Source organism: Sminthopsis crassicaudata, chromosome 1 (genome assembly GCF_048593235.1).
Source record: "Sminthopsis crassicaudata isolate SCR6 chromosome 1, ASM4859323v1, whole genome shotgun sequence".
NCBI classification, from domain to species: Eukaryota; Metazoa; Chordata; class Mammalia; order Dasyuromorphia; family Dasyuridae; genus Sminthopsis; species Sminthopsis crassicaudata.
Window position 1 is genome coordinate 620,888,826 of NC_133617.1, and position 21,945 is coordinate 620,910,770.

The window sequence follows — 21,945 nt, forward strand, 5'->3', positions numbered from 1 at the left end:
ACTCTAGTTCATAAATTGCTGGACTTGGTATAGGGAGTTTCCTTAGTAAAAGTTCCCTATATAAGTTAGATCATAAATCTGGGCTAATAAAGAAAAAGAAAGTTCATTTAAGATATCCATGTCAATTCTTCAATTCCATACTTCCTGAAACCCAAATTCTCTTTTGATAATATATATCCCAATAATCAAAAGGGCAACATAATTCTATGAACTGTGAAATCCCTTCTCTCCCAATAACAAGGACCCTGAAATCCTTACTAGAACCAATAATTAATCCATTCTTTGGGCTTTTCTGTTTTTTGGTATTCAATTCCATGTACCTATCATTTAGCAATATAGTACATAAAATCTGATCATCTTTTAATTCCTAAACTGAAATGTTTCATGTAATTTTATCTATTTTCTAACCTCCAGCTTCTTAAACTGTGAGTCACAGCCCCATTTTATTTTGTTTATCTTGATTTGTTTGATTTATATATCTATTTATACACCTATATACCTGAAGTCATGTAAATATTTCTCAGGCAAAAAGGAATTGTGAGGGGAAAAAGTTTAAAATTACTTACATCTAACCTATTCAAGTATTGTAATGCCAGAGAAACTGAGCAAGATAGAGATTAGACCCTTTGACCCAGTATTGCTGTTATTGGGATTATATCCCAAAGAAATACTAAAGAATGGAAAGGGACCTGTATGTGCCAAAATGTTTGTGGCAGCTCTTTTTGTTGTAGCTAGAAACTGGAAGTTGAATGGATGTCCATCAATTGGAGAATGGTTGGGTAAATTGTGGTATATGAAGGTTATGGAATATTATTGCTCTGTAAGAAATGACCAGCAGGAGGAATACAGAGAGGCTTGGAGAGACTTACATCAACTGATGCTGAGTGAAATGAGCAGAACCAGGAGATCGCTGTACACTTCAACAATGATACTGTATGAGGATGTATTCGGATGGAAGTGGAAATCTTCAACATAAAGAAGATCCAACTCACTTCCAGTTGATCAATGATGGACAGAAATAACTATACCCAGAGAAGGAACACTGGGAAGCGAATGTAAATTGTTAGCACTACTGTCTATCTACCCAGGTTACTTATACCTTCGGAAGCTAATAATTAATGTGCAACAAGAAAATGGTATTTACACACATATATTGTATCTAGGTTATATTGTAACACATGTAAAATGTATGGGATTACCTGCCATGGGGGGAGGGAATGGAGGGAGGGAGGGGATAATTTGGAAAAATGAATAAAAAAAAAAATAGAGATTAGAGAATATTTAATAATTTATTAAATGGAAGAAATTTACTGGGACCAAATGGATCCATGGTTTGGTCCTAGGGCTGAATGAGACTATCATCTCAAAGAATCCAGCAGTGAATGTCAGATACAAGATTCTTTTATAGGGTAACAAGAACAATGAAATAATGGGGGAGGTACCTGGAAGGGGATGACTTGATGGGAGGACCAACCTAGGATGACACAATGGAGGGAGGTCTTGGAGAGGCTCTTGATATTCTAATGATGTCTAAAATGGATAAAGACCTTCATCCCATCAAACATTAAGAGGGAATATTTATATCCTGAGGCAGAGTAACTGAATAGGACAATTAGGGAAACTGGATCAGGACTTTAAAAGGGAACTGTGTACAACAGTATCCATAGTCCTCTTTTGTTTTTCTTTAAGTTTCATAAGGCTGGTTTTAAAAGTTCCAACAGAGAAAACTAATAATGTCTTTGACTATTAACATGGAAGTTCCTTATTTTTCTTTTTTTTTTATTTAGAATTTTTTTTCCACAGTATATATGCATGAGTAATTTTTTTTTTATATAACATTATCCCTTGTATTCATTTTTCTAAATTATCCCCCTCCTCCCTCCACTCCCTCCCCCCATGACAGGCAATCCCATACATTTTACATGTGTTACAATAAAATCTAGATACAATATATGTGTGTAAATACCATTTTCTTGTTGCACATTAAGTATTAGATTCCGAAGGTATAAGTCACCTGGGTAGATAGACAGTAGTGCTAACAATTTACATTCACTTCCCAGTGTTCCTTCTCTGGGGATAGTTGTTTCTGTCCATCATTGATCAACTGGAAGTGAGTTGGATCTTCTTTATGTTGAAGATATCCAGGAAGTTCCTTATTTTTCTACTTGAACTTTGCCCTTAGGTGAAATCCAGGTATAGTCAACAATTGGAAATTTACATGTAAATTATATATTTTGTGGATAATCTATGGGAAAAAAATTAATTTGTTTTTCATGATTACTTAACACTTTTTGCGCTGCCTCCTATCTAGCCAAAAGTTGTCAGTGTTCTGGAAATGAATGCTGACTCATTTTAACATTAGCCTAAGCAAAGTGTAATTTGGAAGGAAACCTTGCTTGGGATTGGAGAAGGTGGGAGGTGAGAGTGAATGAATATATTAGAAAGTCCAATTTTTTATTTTTGCATCATTCCTTCTTTTGGAATATCTAGGTCACTGCTGCCTCCCATAAGGAAGAATAATTAAAAATTGTTTGTACTGTGAAAATAAAGCTATCTCACTTAGATACTATCACTTTTTTTTACCTTCCTCATTTTGTTTCCTAGTTCATTATCCTGTTCAAAGACTAATATCATTAATAAGCTCAAATTTAGGTGACAATTTCATCCTATTCATTTAATCAATAGAGACAGTAAAACCAGAACATTTTGTGAGGATTTGTGGATTCTTGGACCTGATCCAACATGATTCCATTTGGGATTTTCTTGGCAAAGATATTGAAATGGTTTGACATTTCCTTCTCCAGTTCATGTTACAGACAATGAAACTAAGGTCACTGGAGTTAAGTGACTTGCCCAGAGTCACACAGCTAGGAAGTATCTGAGGTCAGATCTGAATTTAAGAAGATAAATTTTTGCCCCCAATTCTATCCACTGCCCTGCTTTTGTTTAGCATAATATGGGTTCAGAATTATATGCAATCCCTCAGTCAATCAACACAAAGTGAGCCTAGAGAACAATTACTTTATAAAGATATGTGTGACCATAAATAAATCAGTTAATTCTCCTGGGCCTCATGTTCCTTGTCTATAATATTGAGGGTCTGGATAAGATCTCTAATGACTAGAGTTCCAAATATATGATTTGTGCTCTAAGGCAGTTATACAAATTATGTAATAACCTTCCTCCCTTTTTCTCCTAGTGAAGGACTATGGGTGTGAAGTAATATATTGATTATCATTGATGTGTTGTTTTGGTTTGCAGGTCTGATTATTTTTTCCCCAAGCAAAAATAATGTAAAGACACAAAACTATCAATAAAAAAGAAAGAAAAAAAATTTAATCAGTTCCAGAATACCAGGATTTACCCTTATCACCAACTCACTAGATTTCACTGTGTTCACAGGGTGACCCATTTACTATCTCCCTAAGGGGATTATTTGTTTTTATTTGCAAGACCATAAATTTCCTCCCCACCCCTTAAGTTTGGGAACCAGTAGGAATTAAACCCAGGGATAAGAAATGAAGATCCTTTACTCTTGATAGCTGTCCCAGCAATCCATATAAACAAATCTGCCTAACCAATGTGAATGAGTTGGTTTTTGTTGGGTTTTTTTTAATATTAGTGACTATTTGTTAGTAAAAAAAAAAATTGAGTTTTATGCCTTTTGCTTAATCTAAGTTGAAACCTTTTAAGAAGGCTATAATGAGAAGGAGATGGGTAACCTTAAAGTCAGGAAACCATAGGTTGAAGGTAACCTTCACAAGGTAGTATGACCCTGGGCAAGACATTTAACATTCCAGTTACCCAATTAACTCTCTAAGACTGTAGGTTGCAGAACTTATATTGATTTTCACTGATAGAGGAAAGTTCCTCCCTAAGAATACACTACCAATAAAATCATAATAACAAACTAAAGCAAAATTTCACCCAACTCACTAAGATATTGAATACTTGGATAAAATTCTGCTTGCATATTAAAGGATATCTGTTTTCAGTGTCAGTGATAAAGTATCAAGTCCTGCCATCCTGACTACTTTCTTATTTGCCTGAATTGAATTTTAGTACAATAACAACAGCAATAAAAATAATGACAATAATTAATAGTAAGTTAAGTTGTTTTTTTTTTTTTTTTTATTCCTCTATGCAACCCTTTGAGGTAGTTAACACAGATAATATTGACCTTTTTTATGGATAAGCTGGGACATAAAGAGATAAAGTATGAATTCAGATCTCTGAACTAAATCAATCATATAGTAGGTAAAAAGAAAAAAAGGAAAAAAAGGGCAGGATTTAATTAAACCTAAGTAGTTTGGCATCATCTCAAATCAGTAATGCTTTTAAAGTGAAATTTTTGTCTTGCTAATATCTCCCAACAGCTTAGCAAAAATAACTTGAAAACCAGATTTTAAAAATAATTTTAATAACCCATGTTTTCTTATTTGACCATGGAATGAGAGTACAAATATATTGGGACTGATAAACATTACTTTTCATTTAAAATCTTTTTCATTAACACTCAATAAAATGTTAAGCAGTTCTTAGACACCTTAAATATAGGTTGAATTTTCTCTTTCTTAGAAATGTAAGTTCTACTGTGATGTACTTGGCTCTTTTCAAGAGTGTGAGGTGATTCAGGCCAATTTTAATAGACTTGTCATGGAGAGAGCCATCTGCATCCAGAAAGAAAACTATGGGGACCAAATTACAACATAGTATTTTCACCTTTTTAAAAATTGTTATTTGCTTGCTTTTTTTTTTTCTTTCTCATTTTTTTTCCTTTTTGATCTGATTTTTTTGTGCAACATGATAAATGTGGAGATATGTTTAGAAGAATTTCACTTATTGGCAGGATACAAAATAAATCCACATAAATCCTCAGCATTCTTATATATCACCAACAAAATGCAACAGCAAGAGATACAAAGAGAAATTCCATTCCAAACAAATGTTGAGAGTATAAAGTATTTGGGAATCCATCTACCAAAGAATAGTCAGGAATTATGAGAAAAATTACAAAACACTTGCCACAAAAATAAAGTCAGATTTAAATAATTGGAAAGACATTCAGTGCTCTTGGATAGGTGAGCGAATATAATAAAGATGACAATACTCCCCAAACTAATCTATTTATTTAGTGCTATACCAATCAGACTCCCAAGAAACTATTTTAATGACCTAGAAAAAATAACAACACAATTCATATGGAAGAATAAAAGGTCGAGAATTGCAAGGGAACTAATGAAAAGAAAGTCAGAGGAAGGTGGTCTAAGTGTACCTGATCTAAAGCTATATTATATAGCAGCAGTCACCAAAACCATTTGGTACTGGCTAAGAAATAGAACGGTAGATCAGTGGAACAGATTAGATACAAAGGACAAAAAAGGGTACATCTATAGCAATCTAATCTTTGACAAACCCAAAGATACCAACATTAGGGATAAAAATTCATTATTTAGAAAAAACTGTTGGGAAAACTGGAAATTAATATGGCAGAAATTAGATATGGATCCACACTTAACACCATATACCAAGATAAGATCAAAATGGGTCCATGATTTAGGCATAAAGAATGAGATCATAAATAGATTAGAGGAACAGAGAATAGTCTACCTCTCAGACCTGTGGAGGAGGAAAGAATTTATGACCAGAGGAGAATTAAAGATAATTATTGATCACAAAATAGAAGATTTTGATTACATCAAACTAAAAAGTTTCTGTACAAACAATACTAATGCAAACAAGATTAGAAGGGAAGTAACAAATTGGGAAAATATTTTTAAAAGGAAAGGTTCTGACAAAGGTCTCATTTCCAAAATATATAGAGAACTGACCCTAATTTATAAGAAATCAAACCATTCTCCAATTGATAAATGGTCAAGGGATATGAACAGACAATTCTCAGATGATGAAATTGAAACTATTTCCACTCATATGAAAGAGTGTTCCAAATCACTACTGATCAGAGAAATGCAAATTAAGACAACTCTGAGATACCACTACACACCTGTCAGATTGGCTAAAATGACAGGAACAAATAATGATGAATGTTGGAGGGGATGTGGGAAAACTGGGACACTGATACATTGTTGGTGGAGTTGTGAAAGAATCCAGCCATTCTGGAGAGCAATTTGGAACTATGCCTCAAAAGTTGTCAAGCTGTGTATACCCTTTGACCCAGCATTGCTGTTATTGGGATTATATCCCAAAGAAATACTAAAGAATGGAAAGGGACCTGTATGTGCCAAAATGTTTGTGGCAGCTCTTTTTGTTGTAGCTAGAAACTGGAAGATGAATGGATGTCCATCAGTTGGAGAGTGGTTGGGTAAATTGTGGTATATGAAGGTTATGGAATATTATTGCTCTGTAAGAAATGACCAGCAGGAGAGGCTTGGAGAGACTTAAATCAACTGTTGCTGAGTGAGATGAGCAGAACCAGAAGATCACTATACACTTCAACAACAATACTGTATGAGGATGTATTCTGATGGAAGTGGAAATCTTCAACATAAAGAAGATCCAACTCACTTCCAGTTGATCAATGATGGACAGAAACAACTACACCCAGAGAAGGAACACTGGGAAGCGAATGTAAATTGTTAGCACTACTGTCTATCTACCCAGGTTACTTATACCTTCGGAAGCTAATAATTAATGTGCAACAAGAAAATGGTATTTACACACATATATTGTATCTAGGTTATATTGTAACACATATAAAATGTATGGGATTACCTGCCATCGGGGGGAGGGAGTGGAGGGAGGGAGGGGATAATTTGGAAAAATGAATAAAAAACAAATAAATAAATAAATAAAAAGAATTTCACTTATTTAGCCTATATTGATTACTTGCTGTCAAAGGGAGGAAGATGGGGGGAAGGGAGGGATACAAATTTGGAATATAAGGTTTTGCAAAGATGAATTCATGTATTTTGAAAATAAAAAGCTATTGTTTAAAGAAAAAAGAAATGTAAGTTCTAGAAGATATCCTATTAAAAATTAGTTGATCAGCATATCTACCATCTTTACTTTTTTATTTCCCAACAATAAAGTATTTAGCTGGTATATCATTGCTAACACTGGCTGCCTCTCTGTTGATTTTTAACATATTCAACAGAATTCAGTTTTTAATGTGATAGAAGCAATCAAGCATTTAATAAAAATTTCTCCATTATCCACATCATTTTTATTTTCTTTGGAAGTGAAATAAATAAATAAATGTGAAACTTTATCTCTCTTGAATAAATTTGATGCTAAATGGAATGCATTTTATTGTAATCTTTAGAAAAGGCCCAGTCTTTAAAATATACCCTCTCCCAGGGAGATCCCAAATCAAAGGAGACACAATTTCAGAGTCATTATTTTAGAGATTAAAGGGGACAGTTTCACCCCAATCAAGATCAAGGACCAAATCTTATCTCTGACAATTATTATCTATGTAACAACAATCATTAGTCATACAACAGCACAGGCAAGTCACCTTAAGTTCTTTCTCTCTGAGCCTCAGTTTTTTTATCTATAAAACAGAGATACTAATAACTCTAGTGCCTAAGGAGCAGTGAGGTAGCCCAATGGATAGTGTGTAAGACATGAATTCAAGAAGACGTATCTTCCTGATTTCAAATATGACCTCATATGTTTACTCACTGGGCAAGTCATCTGTAAAATGAATTGGAGAAGGAAATGGCAAACTATTCCAATATCTTTGCCAAAAAAAAAAAAAAAAAAAAATGGAGTCACAGTCAAACACAACTTGAAAGTGACTGAACAGTAACATATAGTACCTACCTTACAAGAATCAAATGAGATAGTATACATATGTAAAGTACTTTCTGCTTTTTTCTTTGTTTCTTTCTGTTTATCCATCTCTATCCTTACAGAAGCATTTAGAAAAGCTCTCTACAAGTCATGTCTCTATGTAAATGTGAATTACTATTTTTCTTTCAAGAGCATGTATTTATTCACACAATCCTATTGTTGTGAACCAGATAAACCCTACATCTTGGTCTCACAAATTATGTGCTTACAGGAGATACTATGCAAACAAGAAACTACATATCTATGTGTGAAAGGGTGTGGAGACCACACAATTAAAAAAAAAAAAAAAAGGAAGTGCCTGTTCTGGGGTTGGTTAACTTGAACTTTTACTGTCCAAGTCATAGCATCATTGGCACAGTGCACAGCGGATTTGGGAACTCATTAGGAAAATAATGGTAAGTTGTTTTTTTAAAAATCTTTATTAATTTCCTTGATTCCTATGTCCAATAGGAATTCTCTCAAAGTGCAGTGTAGGTAGAAAGGTAAGATTGAATTTTATAGGTTCAATTCTTCTGGTTGTTCTGCCTTTTTTCAAAACATGCTGACTTGACAGCCTTCAAAGGAAACATTGTGACTTCAAAAGTTCCTTTTTCCCTCCTATTGATTCTAGCTTTTTAAACTTAGAGAAAGGAATGTGTTTTGTTTTGCTTTTGTTTTTTAGAAAATAAAAAAGCAAATTTTGTTTGATTCTTGAAGAGACTTTTGTGTTTGTGTCACAAAGTGACCTTAAGATGGAGCTAAGGTTATACTCCTTCCAGAGAGCAACCTTTCTTTTCCTTATGTGAGAGGACTGGTATACATAAAGAGAGCCTAGAAAGTTGACTTTTGTGATGCACCTCGGGCTAAAATGCTACACTAGCAGAAGCCTTTCAGTCTGGTTGTATTTTAGGTAGGGAAAGAAGAAACAAATAGGACAATTCTGTGCAAAATATTCAATTTCCAATTTATGAATTAGCTATATCTTGAGTTCTATTTAGAGCTAAAAGGGACCTTAGAAAATAATGAGTCCAACCCAGCCCATCTTACAGAAAATGGAGGTGCAAACAGTTTAAGTGACTTGCTCAGGTTCACTCAGTTAGCAGGCAAATGAAACTATTGTTTCTAAATCTCAAGATGGATATCACAAATGCTTCTTCTCCATTGTAGTTTCACTCATTCTTTAAAAGAGAATGTTCCCCTTGCTTGACTAACCTGGTAGGGATAGGGAGTATTAGGACTAATAATACTGGAGGTGGGGGTTCATAGTTCTTTCATGAGGGTTCCATGAAGCTCATGCAAGACTTTGATGAGGCAAGACAGAGGGGATAGCAGTTGCTGAGAGCTGAGTGTGAATGCAAAATTCAGTACTTAAAAATGTTGAGGGGTGGTGGATACTCTCTCTGGTGAGAATATGAGAACCAGCAGGAATGCTATGTGGATGCTTTAGATAAGGCAAGGCAGGGTCTGCAAGAAGCTGCTGAAAGTTGGAAATTATTAATTAGGGGGCCTTGGACAGAAGTCTGCGATAGCTAGCAGAAAAGAGAGGGAAGAACTATTCTGTAGTAAATCCAGAACTACACATTCATTCTGACTTATTTTCAAGGGCAGAAAAAAAAAAAAATAAGGAATTGAAAACTGGAGATTACTTATATTAGCCCTGAGGCTTTTACCTGGGACCTATGACTGGTATGGAAAAGGACTTTCTAGGAAGAAAATGTCTCTCTATTCAGAGGAATAGTCCTGCAACTTAACCTTTCAGAGAAGGGGCCTTGAGAGTTAAATGACTTGTTTAGGTTCACACAGGCTATTAGTGTCAGAGGTAGATCTGAAACCCAGATCTTGCTAATACTCAGTTCTATCTATTAAGCCCCAGTTTTTTAAACTGTGGTTTACAATTCCATATGGGATCATGTAACTGAATATGGGAGTCATGAAATTATGATTTGTTATAAGTAAATGTTTGATTTATATACCTATATACCTAGGATCACATAAAATTTCTTTTTTATATATAGTTATACAGTATTCTAAAATTTCTTGAGAGAAAAGAGGTTGTGAGTAGAAAAAGCTTAAAAAGTTCTGCATTAGAACCAGAAGATCACTGTACACTTCAACAACAATACTGTATGAGGATGTATTCTGATGGAAGTGGAAATCTTCAACATAAAGAAGATCCAACTCACTTCCAGTTGATCAATGATGGACAGAGGTAGCTACACCCAGAGAAGAAACACTGGGAGGGGAATGTAAATTGTTAGCACTAATATCTGTCTGCCCAGGTTGCATGTACCTTCGGATTCTAATGTTTATTGTGCAACAAGAAAATGATATTCACACACATGTATTGTACCTAGACTATATTGTAACACATGTAAAATGTATGGTATTGCCTGTCGTCGGGGGGAGGGAATAGAGGGTTGGGGGGGTAATTTGGAAAAATGAATACAAGGGATAATATTATAATATATATATATATATATATATATATATATATATATATATATATATATATATATAAAATAAAAAAAAATTTAAAAAAAAAAAAAAAAGTTCTGCATTAGGCTACATCACCCCTAGAGGGTTAAATTAGAGGAAAGAAAAAGAATACTGCAGGGAACTAGATGCTTGATTTAATATTTTATATTTAAGCTCATATATGTTAAGCATATTTATCATTAATCATTGCAAGCAAACATTTTCAATGTGCTTAAACTTTTTAGAGAGACAATGTGACACAATGGAAAAAGCATGAGTGACGTGGGTAAATTTTATAAAACTGTGTCCCCTTTTGATCTGTAAAGAAGGGAGATTCCTGGTCTCCCAGGCTCCATAGAGTCTAGGAAACAACATATTTCTCAGATTGGACCTTTTTTAAGGCAAATCACACACACACACACACACACACACCGCCATTATAACTGGACCTCTATTCAAATTCAAGCTGAAAAAGCCTTCATTCAATTGGGAGATCTAGACCTGATATTGAAGTAGCTAGGCCTGGGGGCACTGGCTTTCTTTTCAACCTGAAACCTGAGCCTCAGATTTCTATAAAGGATATTTCTCCTGATCCTTGCAGAATGTCCAAAACAGGACTATGCCTAGTTATGAAGATATTCTCTTCTCAGTGAAAAACTTTTTGTTATTTCTCTGCTAGGATTTTGCCACTGAGGAAGTCAGTCTCTTAGCAAAGCACACTTCTCATCCTACAATAAACTCATTTTTTGCCATCAATATTTCAGGTTCGTGAATTCTTTCATGAAGGACCTGCATCGACCAGAAAGGGATTCCCACAACTCTCTAAATTGCTACTAACCTCATCATGAGGGTCATATCCTGTGTCCAGATTAATACCTCTGTGACCATGGACAAATAACTTGCCTGGTTCTTTGTTTCCTCCTCTTTAAGAAGAGGGAGTTGAACTTGCTGTTCTGTGAGGTCATTTCTAACCCTAAATCTATGAGCCTTTAATGCCAATATTATATAAAATTCTATGTACATATTAATCAATAAGTATTTATTAAGTATCTACTATTTGCAAGACTCTAGGAATATAAAGACAAAATTAAATAGTCCTTGACTTCAAGGGGTTAATATACACATGTGTTTATACCACACAACTAAATACAGCTTCCTGATAAAGGAAGGGACTTTTCTTTTTATCTTCTTTCTCCCTCATTGTCCCCAACATTTGATGAAATAATTCTTAAAGACATTGTGTGTCAGGAAAGCTCCAAAAGTGGTGATCAAAAATCTTTTTCACTCTCCATTTCCCCTTATCTGCACCTCATGAACGCTTGCTTTACTTACAAGGAGAATCATATAGACAGGAAGTAAAATGTATGATGCCTTAAGTATTTTCCATTGTAGGCTTGAGCTGAGAAAATAGAATAATAATAGAGCATTAGTAAATATAATAAACATTTAGTTTCTACTGTGGGAAGTTATGAAGAAGAGGTGAACAATGAGATGGAGTGGAGGGAGCAAGCATTTTTCCTAATTTCATTAATATTCAAAAAATCCTCAAAACAAAAAAAACCATATGCATTGAAGTTAGATGTTGCTACAGAACAAGAAATAAAGTGGCCAAATGGTAACAGCCTTATGGATTAACAGTAAAGGCTGCTATTTAATCCCTAAATGCACTTATATGTCACTCCTTCACCAGTCTCCACATTCTGACAGCCTATACAAACTCATTCACCAGCTTGTGTTTTGGGATCTATTCAGATATTTTCCTCCTTTCACAGGTTCTATTGGCACATGCCACTACAGTGTACAATTACAACAAGCAGAAGATTCTAACTCTGCTCAGCTATCTGCAGAAGAGGGGAAAATATAGAGACGGTAGATGGCTACTTCCCTTCTGCATAGGGTGGACCTCCAAGTTAGGAAATCTAAAGCAGCAGAAGCTCTGCTAAGAATACATCACTCTACCCTAAGCTTGAGAGAAACAGTACATTGATTCCATTCAGCTTAAGAACTAAATAATGAAGGAAAATGAGGCAAGCCGCTGGCATTTGTGGTTATATAAGGTCTGAAGGAAAAGGAACAGGGAATCCAGCTGAGGCTAGTCCTAACCCATCTATCACACACCTCCTAGAAGCTATGTGGAGCAGGGACTGAAACTAGGGAAAAGTAAATCCCCAAAATGGAAAGAGCCTGAGACAGCTTTAAGATTCAGCAGCAAGCAACTATCAAAGCAAGAGTCAGAAGATGATTGACAGGGAAGTACAAGGTGGAAAAAATTGAACCCACTAAAGGTCCCAGGAAGAGTAGAAATCAATTAGAAACCTAGTTTACAAGAAACAAAATCAATAGGAAAGATATTTAAAATTATAAGGAAAAGTGATTATTGAAAGAAATAGAAATTGTACTAATATCTGATAAAACACAAAATCTTATAGAATCCCAAGAGATCATGAAACTGTAGTAGGAGGTTCTCAAAGACTTCACTAGGCAAATTAGAAATTAGAATGAGAGAAAAATTTAAAAGGGAGTAGATGGTGTTATTTGTGGCTCAACAGCAGAAATAATTAATATAATAGAAAAACTGGAATATACATTGATGAGTCTCTCCAATGAAGTAAAAATTATTACAGTATAGTGGACAGATAGCTGGTCTTGAGCATCTCTGACACATACTGTCTGTGACCCAGTAAAGACATTGCTGGATTGAAGGGTATATATAGTTTGAACGTACACTTGTTCTTGTGAACTTTGTTTTTGTGAAAAGTGGAAGTCTCTCCTCCATTGACTTCACCCATGATGCTCAGTGACAAACTGCCTGAACACATATTCTTTCTCTGATCCTTCATTCTCATTCAAATTATACTTTTAAAGAAATGACCAACAGGATGATTTCAGAAAAGCCTGGAGAGACTTACATGAACTGATGTTGAATGAAATGAGCAGGACCGGGAGATCATTATATACTTACACAACAATACTATATGATGATTGATTCTGATGGACGTGGCCCTCTCCAACAATGAGATGAACCAAATCAGTTTCAATAGAGCAGTAATGAACTGAACTAGCTACACCCAGTGAAAGAACTTTGGGAGATCACTATGAACCACTACATAGAATTCCCAATCCCTCTATTTTTGTCCATCTGCATTTTTTATTTCCTTCACAGGTTAATTGTACACTATTTCAAAGTCAGATTCTTCTTGTGCATTAAAATAACTGTATGGACATGTATACATATATTGTATTTAACTTATACTCTAACATATTTAACATGTATTGGTCTACCTGCCATTTGAGGGAGGGGGTGAAGGGAGGAGGAAAAAATTTGGAACAAAAGGTTTTGCAATTGTCAATACTGAAAAATTACCCATGCATATATCTTGTAAATAAAAAACTATAATAAAAAAATTATCCTTTCAAGTACTCCCATCCCATTTTTTACTCTATTCCAATTTGCATTGTTCAATAACTGCTATATTATTAGCAAAATCTTTCATATGAGACCATGTACGTTTTCCTTGGAAATTACTTTGTATGGATTTTGCATTTATTCCTATATGCTTTTCTCTGCTCCCTGACTTCATAGAAAGTAAGTTCCCTAAAGATGAGAAGTTTTATTTCTGTCTTTGTTTCTTCAGCACCTAGCCCAGATTCCAAGCATTTTCACTTGCTGTGCCCCATCCCTGTAATACTTTCCTTTTCTCATCTCTACTTCCTTCTGTCCTTGACTTGGAGGATCAATTCCTAATAAAAATCCCATCTTTTACAAAAAGATTTCCATGATGCCTTTAATGGTCTTCTGTTGATTAGCTCCAATTTATCCTTCCTCTATCTTGTTTATACATAGTTATTTGTACACTATCTTCCTATTAGATTGGGAATTCATTGGAGAGTATGACTATGTTTTGCCTTTTTTAATTACACTGTGCCTGGAACAGAGTAGTTAGTTATTTCATAAAGGCCTGTTCTTTTTGCAGTTTTGCCTTTTTTGGCTAGCAGGGAAACAGAAGAGATTAAAGGCTTCTTTGAGCACTTCTAAAGTAAACCACCAATGTTTTTGAAAGAGTAGTAAACCACTAATGCCTTTATTTTCAAATGAGAATGATACTTCTTTCTACCTAGTTTTCATTCACATGCAAACCATTAGTAAAAGAAAAATTATCTGAGTTTGTGATTGGGTACTAACAAAGAAAAAGGAAAATGAAATATTTTCCTCCAAGCTCATGAAACTTTGCCTGACAATTACCAAGTGTGACAATAACAAAGTATGATAGGGGCCCATTTTACCTACAGCAGTGTTTCTTTGAGTGGTTTCCTGGGTAATATTTCTGTCATAGTTATTTAAATTTGCATAAGAACCTACAAAGAGATACCTATTCCAAAACTTGTACTGTAAAGAATAATATGCCTGATACTTAATAATACAATCATAAATGTCTTCTTGGCAGAATCTAGGGCTACCTGTAGAGGGCTACCAAAAAGGTATGAATCAGACAACTGAGCACTTAAGGCTAATTACCTATTCAATATGAGATACTGATTTTATTAGCATATATTTGGATAATGGCTCTTCTCACTATTGGTGTTTGCTGAATGTTTGGTGTTAAGATAATCATAGGCAAGGATTGGGGGACGGGGGGAGAGAAAGGGGAAAAGCCAGGGTCACTTGGTGACAGGATGAGGAGGAGAGAGTTTGATGACTCCAGACTCCAGAATCCAGAATTCTGCTTGCCTGCCTCTTTCATTTCTCCCCCTAAAGACCAAGGACTTTAATTTATCTTGACTCCAGCTGATTCCAAAGCCCTCCAGGGAGCTAGCCCATACTCTCCAGCTACCAATTGAATCTAACATGTAAAATTTTAGAGAATTGCCTGTGGTTCAGAGGACTTAAGTAATGTAAGATAGTCACACAGCTATATATCTCTAGAAATGGCACTTGAACCTAAATCTCCTTGATGATGGGGTTCTATATTATACCACTAAGAAGTAATAATAGCTTGGATTCAACATAGGTACATTTTTTCAATTTTATTTTTACAACAATGGGTTATTATGCACAAGTGGGTAGAAAATCAGCCTAAAAACCAAAAAGAATTAAGTTATAGTCCTTGATCCAACACATCCTAACATTGTGAACTTGAGCAAGTCACAGAATTTCAGTACTCAAGTTAAATTATCTAAGATTATATGTGTCAATCATCATGTGAAATAATTTTTTTTAAATTGTATTTTGCTATGGAAATGCTTGTTTTATACCATAAATTAAAAAATAAAATAAATTTTAATAATAATATTTTTATAAGACTATAATTTGCAGAGAATGTATCCACTTGCATTGGTAGAGCATGTTTACTCATCCAGGGATTCTCTATACTAAAACTTCTTAAATTATGGGTTGCAACCCCACATGGGGTCATGTAACTAAATGTGGGGGTCATGAAATTATAATTTGTTATCAGTAAATGTTTGATTTGTATGCCTATTTTATATACCTATATACCTGGCATCACATAAAATTTTCTTGGGGGAAAAGGAGTCAAGAGTGGAAAAAGTTTAAGAAACCCTGCTCTTTATCAATGAATTCACATAGCTGGACTCCCCCCACCCCACCCCTATGATATACAATAGAATGGAAATGATTTAGAAAGAAATAATACTGGCCTTTTGGTTCACTAATAAATTAGATCTCAAAATTCTTTTTTTTCTGAGGCTGGGGTTAAGTGACTTGCCCAGGGTCACACAGCTAGGAAGTGTTAAATATCTGAGATGAGATTTGAACTCAGATCCTCCTGACTTCAGGGCTGGTGCTCTATCCACTGTGACATCTAGCTGCCCCTAGATCTCAAAATTCTAACTTACCAGTTCAGTTTCTGCTAAATAATCATTTCTTCTCTAGTATTAAGAAGGTTATATTGGAGGCAAGTCAACTCTGAACCTACCATCATATAATGAGGCATTGGAGTGTTAAATTGAGCTTTGGAAATGGTTTAGTGGTTGCTGAGTCAGGTTGAAATGTTGCATATCCACTGTTTAATTCATAGATACTGGTATGACTCAATCCTGAAAAATACTACCTTTTCCCAAAAATGTGGTGCTAGAGGCCATGTAGAGGCAAGGTTGAAGGAAAAAACTTGAAGGCTGATTAGGTGAGGTCCAAAGAGCAAGAATCAGCAAAGCAGCAATTTGAAAGGCAAGAACCAAGGCATAGTCCAAAAATTAGGCTGCCAGTCTCAGTCATAGCCTTAGAGTAAACTACACAAGTAAAACCTGACAAACTCCTTGCTTTTTAGATAGATCAAGCTTTATTAAACTTGACACATTTTAAGAAAAGAAGTACTAACTATAACAGTAAGCTATGTCCTAATTTTTAAAAAGTTTTTATTGATACATTTTGTTTTACACAGTATCCTGGAACAGGATATTACTGTTCCTAAGAGCACATTGTTAAATTTTCAACATGACTGTTTATACTTCAGAAATCAGCAAACATCTTATTTATCAATCAGATAAATCAGAACTTATTTATTGTTTTCTTGAGTTATAGGCTTAAGAAAGTGATGAGAAAATGTTAATAATACAGATTAAAATAAAGGTTTTAAAATTTTTATCCGATTACTTGCTTTTCTATCACCCTCATCTTCCTACTCAGCTATCCCTTGTAACAAAGAATAAAAAAACAGGGGAAAAAAATCACTTTAGGAAAACTAACCAACATGTCAACCAAATATTGACAATTTATACGATGTACGATGTTCCATACTCAGAGGCCCTCACATCTGCAAAAAAAGAGGGGGGCATTTTCTGCTCTTATTCTCGTTGTTCATTCATTTCAGTCATCTAACTCTTCATGACCTCATTTGGAGTTTTCTTGGCAAAGATATTGGAATGGTTTGCCATTTCCTTCTGCAGCTCATTTTACAGATGAGGACACTGGCAAAGAGGATTAAGTGACCTGCCCAGAGTCACACAACTAGCAAGTGTCAGAGGCTGGATTTGAACTCAAGAAGATGAGTCTTCTGGACTCTAGACCTGGTATTCTATTCATTGCATCACCTAGCTGCCTGTTCTTTTTCTCTGGGATGACTTAATCAGTATAATTACCCTTCATTCAGTTTAGGTTTTTTGCTTTTCTTTTAATATTGTTGTACATATTATGCATATTACTTCACTTTCAATCATTTCATATTTCTTCCTATTATGCTCCACTATTCTAAAAAGAAAACCTCGCAAAACATTAAACATTATTATTTACCTCCACAAATTCCAGGTGAAGTTAACTATCAGACTTTCAAAGGCATAGTTTCAAAGGCATTTAGAAAGATAAGTAGTTATCATAGGATTTAGAGATGAAAAGATCATTTAGATCCCCTTTTCAGATTCAGAAACTAAGGCATAAAAAAGGTAAAAATCTCTTTCATGAGGTCATAATGAGCAGAATTGATATCTGACTCCAGACCTTCTAAGCAAAAACTAGATGCCATAAATTTTCCTGTTACCCCATACTGCTTCTCAAGATAAGCCAGTAGAAGATCATTAAGAAGAAAGCCATTCCAGACTAATCTTATTTTCTTTTTCTCCCAAGCTAGTAACTAATAGAATGTTATGGATGTGATATAAATTAATTTTAATAATCCATTTGACAAAGTCCCTCATGATATCCCTGTAATCAAAAAAAAGTGATGAATTAGATTAGATCAAAGAACTAAGTGGACAATTAGGTGGAACAATGGATGTAATGAAGAGCCTTGAATTCAGGAAGAACTGAATTCAAATTCAGCTTCAGAAACTAGCTGTATGAACCTGGGAAAATGATTTAATTTCTTTTTGCCTCAGTTCTTTATCTGTAAATTGGGGATAAAAATAACATATTTACCAGATTTTTGTGAGAATCAAATAAGAACATTGTGTTGCTAGTCTCAAGGAGATAAATGAATACTTGGATGGAAAGCATTTATTAAGAGCTTACTATGTGCAGAACACTGCTAAGTATTGGGGAAACAAATAGAAAAATTGAGATAGACCCTGCTCTCAAAGAGCCTACTCTCTAACTAGATTACATTAAAGAACCCTTGTCTTCAAGTCAGATGGAGAGGCCTCAAGGGTACATCACTGGTCTGAGTGATACTATTTCTTCTCAGGGTTCTTGGATTATAGTAGTATAGGACTGAAGGGTACAAACAAAGAGAAGACAGTAATACAAGATTGTAAGAACTTGGGAGGCAGTACAAAGTAGGTGGTGGGAAAGGTCTAGTGCTCTTCCATCTCATGAGAAGTCAGAGTTTTTGACATGCATTTTATCCAAGCCTGGTAGCAATCAATTAGTCTGGGATTGGGGGAAGGCAAGTGTTGTGCACAGTTTCCTTTTAATGTCCTGACCCAATTTCCCTAATTTTCCTATTCAGTTACTCTGCCTCAGGTTATAACCATTCCCTCTTAATATTAGGATAAAGGTCTTATATCTTAGACCTTAGGCTACCATCATTCCCTCTTAATGTGTTATGGGATAAAGTTTTTATCCATTTTAGACATCATTAGAATATCAGGAGCCTCTCCAGTTCCTCCCTCCATTATGTCATCCTAGGTGCCTGCCTCCATTATGTAGTCCTCATCCTAGGTTCCTCCTCCCGTCACATCATCCCCAACCAAGTACCTCTCCCATTATGTCATCATTCTTGTAACCTTATAAAAGAATCTTATACCTGACATTCACTGCTGAATTCTTGGAGACGATAGTTTCATTCAGCTCTGGAATCAAACCATGGATCCATTTGGTCCCAGTAAATCTCTCCCATTTAATAAATTATTAAATACTCTCTAATCTCTATCTTGCTCAGTTTCTCTGGAATTACACAAGGAAGGTAAGACACATGCTAGTGATGATGAAAGATGAGTTTCAGAACTCTAGCCTTGGCTTTCTACCAAATTTGCACATAGTACAAAGTTGGGCCAAATAGATAAGTAATACACTAGAGGAGGGAAAGTCAAGAAGTCAGATACTCTTGTCAGGGTTTAATAGTGGTTTGAAGCTAATAAGATAAAATTTATTAGAGATAAAATGTTAGATCAACAAAATCACTTGAGTTAATACAAAGAGTATGGGATTATAGAGATGTGGCTAGAATGTATTTTCTATGGGGGAGGGAGGAGGGAGGGAAATAACAACCAAGTGCTTTAGTGGATTGTGAATTTAATATGAATCAGCCCTGTGATCTGGCAGTGAACAAAGATACTGATGCATTTTCAGGCTGCATTTTGCATAAAAGAATAATATCCAAAATGAGAGAGGTTAAGGTTCCACTATACTCTTTCCGTGAAAACATATTTGGAATATTGTGTTGAGTTGGAATATTTTAAAGGAAATATGAAAAGAAGCACAAATTGTGAGAACTACAGTCAGGAAGAAACTCATCAATCATAAGGATAAGGTATCCAAGGTATGAATACATATCTGTAATATTCCCAATATCTAACCACTGCTTGAAGAACTCTAATGAGGGAGAACTCATTTGGAGTTCTCCAAATGGAGAATATCTCCTTTCTTTTTCTAAGTAGCTCTACTAGTTCCATTGAGCAAACATCTATGTCCCAGAGATTCTATCTAAATGGTCCTAGTTGTTGTCCTCTGGTACCAAGCAAAATAAGTCTAAGGTTTTAATAATATAATAGCCCTTCAGATATTTGAAAATAGTTATTGTGTGTTAGTCAATCAGGAATTGTGAATTACCTAGGGTCATACAGCTAGTAAGTGTCTGAGGCAGAATTTGAACTCAGCTCCTCTGACTCCAGATTTTGTGGGAGACTGCACCATTTATGCCCTTTTAAGTCTTCTCAATGTCATTTAAATCTCCATTTCCTTCAACCAATCTTTTTTTTTTCTTTCAAAATGCTTTTATTCTTTTAAAAAAATTTTATTAATTTTTATAATTATAACATTTTTTTGACAGTACATATGCATAGGTAATTTTTTTTTTTACAACATTATCCCTTATACTCCTTTCTGTTCTGAATTTTTCCTCCTTCCTTCCATCCCCTCCCCTGGATGGCAGGCATTCCCATACATATTAAATATCTTATAGTATATCCTAGGTACAATATATATGTGCAGAACTGAATTTTGTTGTTGTTGTTGTTGCAAAGGAAGGATTGTATTTGGAAGCTAAAAATAATCTGGGAAGAAAAACAAAACAAAACAAAACAAAACAAAACAGTGCTCACAGTTTATACTCATTTCCCAGTATTCCTTTTCTGGATGTAGCTGATTCTGTCCATCATTGATCAATTGAAATTGGATTAGCTCTTCTCTATGTTGAAGATATCCACTTCCATCAGAATACATCCTCATACAGTATCATTGTTCCTTCAACCAATCTTCATGTGACATGATTTTCTGGCCCTCTATGTAATGGTTGCTCTCTAGTTTGCTCAATGGAACTAGTAGAGCCACTTAGAAAAAGAAAGAAAATATAATCCATTTGGAGAACTCCAAATGAATTCTCCCTCATTGGAGATCTTCAAGCAGAGGTTAGATAGCTATATATTGGGAGTATTATAGATAGGATTCATGCCTTAGATAAGAGTTAGACCTTTTCCTTATGAATGCTGAGCTTCCTCCTGACCAGAGTTCTTACAGTCTTTACTTTTCATGTCATAAGAACTAGATACTTCTTGTAAATTTAGTCAGGAATTTGTAGAGATGAGAAATAAGGACTATTGTATTAAGAGATATTAAGATGCTGATTGGTAAATGTTTAACAATCAGCTCTCCAAAGAGAATATATATCTGATATGCTTTTAATTTTAAGCTACATTATTAGCATTTTCTCCAATTTTTTTTTAAATGTGGATATCAAGAAAACAAATAATTAAACCTTGACTTATAGAACCACTGATTCTGAAGTATAAATATTCACACTAAAAAATTAACAATCACACCCTGATTTTCTTCCAGTATATTCTAGGGCATTTTTTAGTGTAACTCCTTTTTGATAACTCCTTCCCTCCTATTATGTTTGCCAAGTTTTTACTGTTAGACTTCTATAATTCTAGGTTACCAATTTCTTAAAAGTAGATTTTGCTCTTAGGGATAGAAAATTCAGATTTTAAGAGTTAACTTTCATTCAAATTAGAAAAGCAGTTTTATCCTGCTATGATTTCCTTGCATTGAGACTAAGGGTCATATTTGTCCTTTTGAAATACCAATTTGGCTGCTATGTGAAGGATGGATTTGAGAGTGACAAAAATGGATACAGGAAGTCCCAAAAGAAGGTTATTGCAATAATCCAAGAGAAATAAGGAATGAATATGAGTAATAACTATATGAAAAGGAAGAAGGGGACAGATATGAGATTTATTGTGGAGTTAAATTGATAAGCCTTAGCAGATGATTATATATAAAGGATATATTAGTACCATTTACTGCAGCAATAAGAATGAAAGTTCCCTAAATTTAAGGGATTTGAAAATGTGAAGGAGACTTGATCAGCTTATCCTACTCATTTCAATTCCTTCATTTAGTGGCAAATATCTCTCCAAGAGATAATGTGACAGTCCCCAAGAGGGAAGGGAAAAGTAAACTTATGCAAAAGAATTATGCATCAAAAGGAAAAAAAATTTAAAACTTTTTTATTTTCAAAACATATGCATAGTTTTCAATATTTACCTCTGCAAATCTTGTATTCC

At 34.7% G+C, this 21,945-nt stretch overlaps 1 protein-coding gene across 1 annotated transcript in view; it reads left to right on the top strand.

Annotated features, from left to right (window-relative positions):
• The first annotated feature begins 8,135 nt into the window (after positions 1 to 8,135).
• FYB1 (FYN binding protein 1) overlaps positions 8,136 to 21,945 on the top strand; it is a 199,322-nt gene continuing 185,512 nt past the window's right edge. Inside the window, exon 1 of the mRNA XM_074282613.1 lies at positions 8,136 to 8,210. Coding sequence (XP_074138714.1) covers positions 8,208 to 8,210 — 3 coding nt within the window. The 5' untranslated portion in view covers positions 8,136 to 8,207. The remainder of the gene's footprint in view (positions 8,211 to 21,945) is intronic.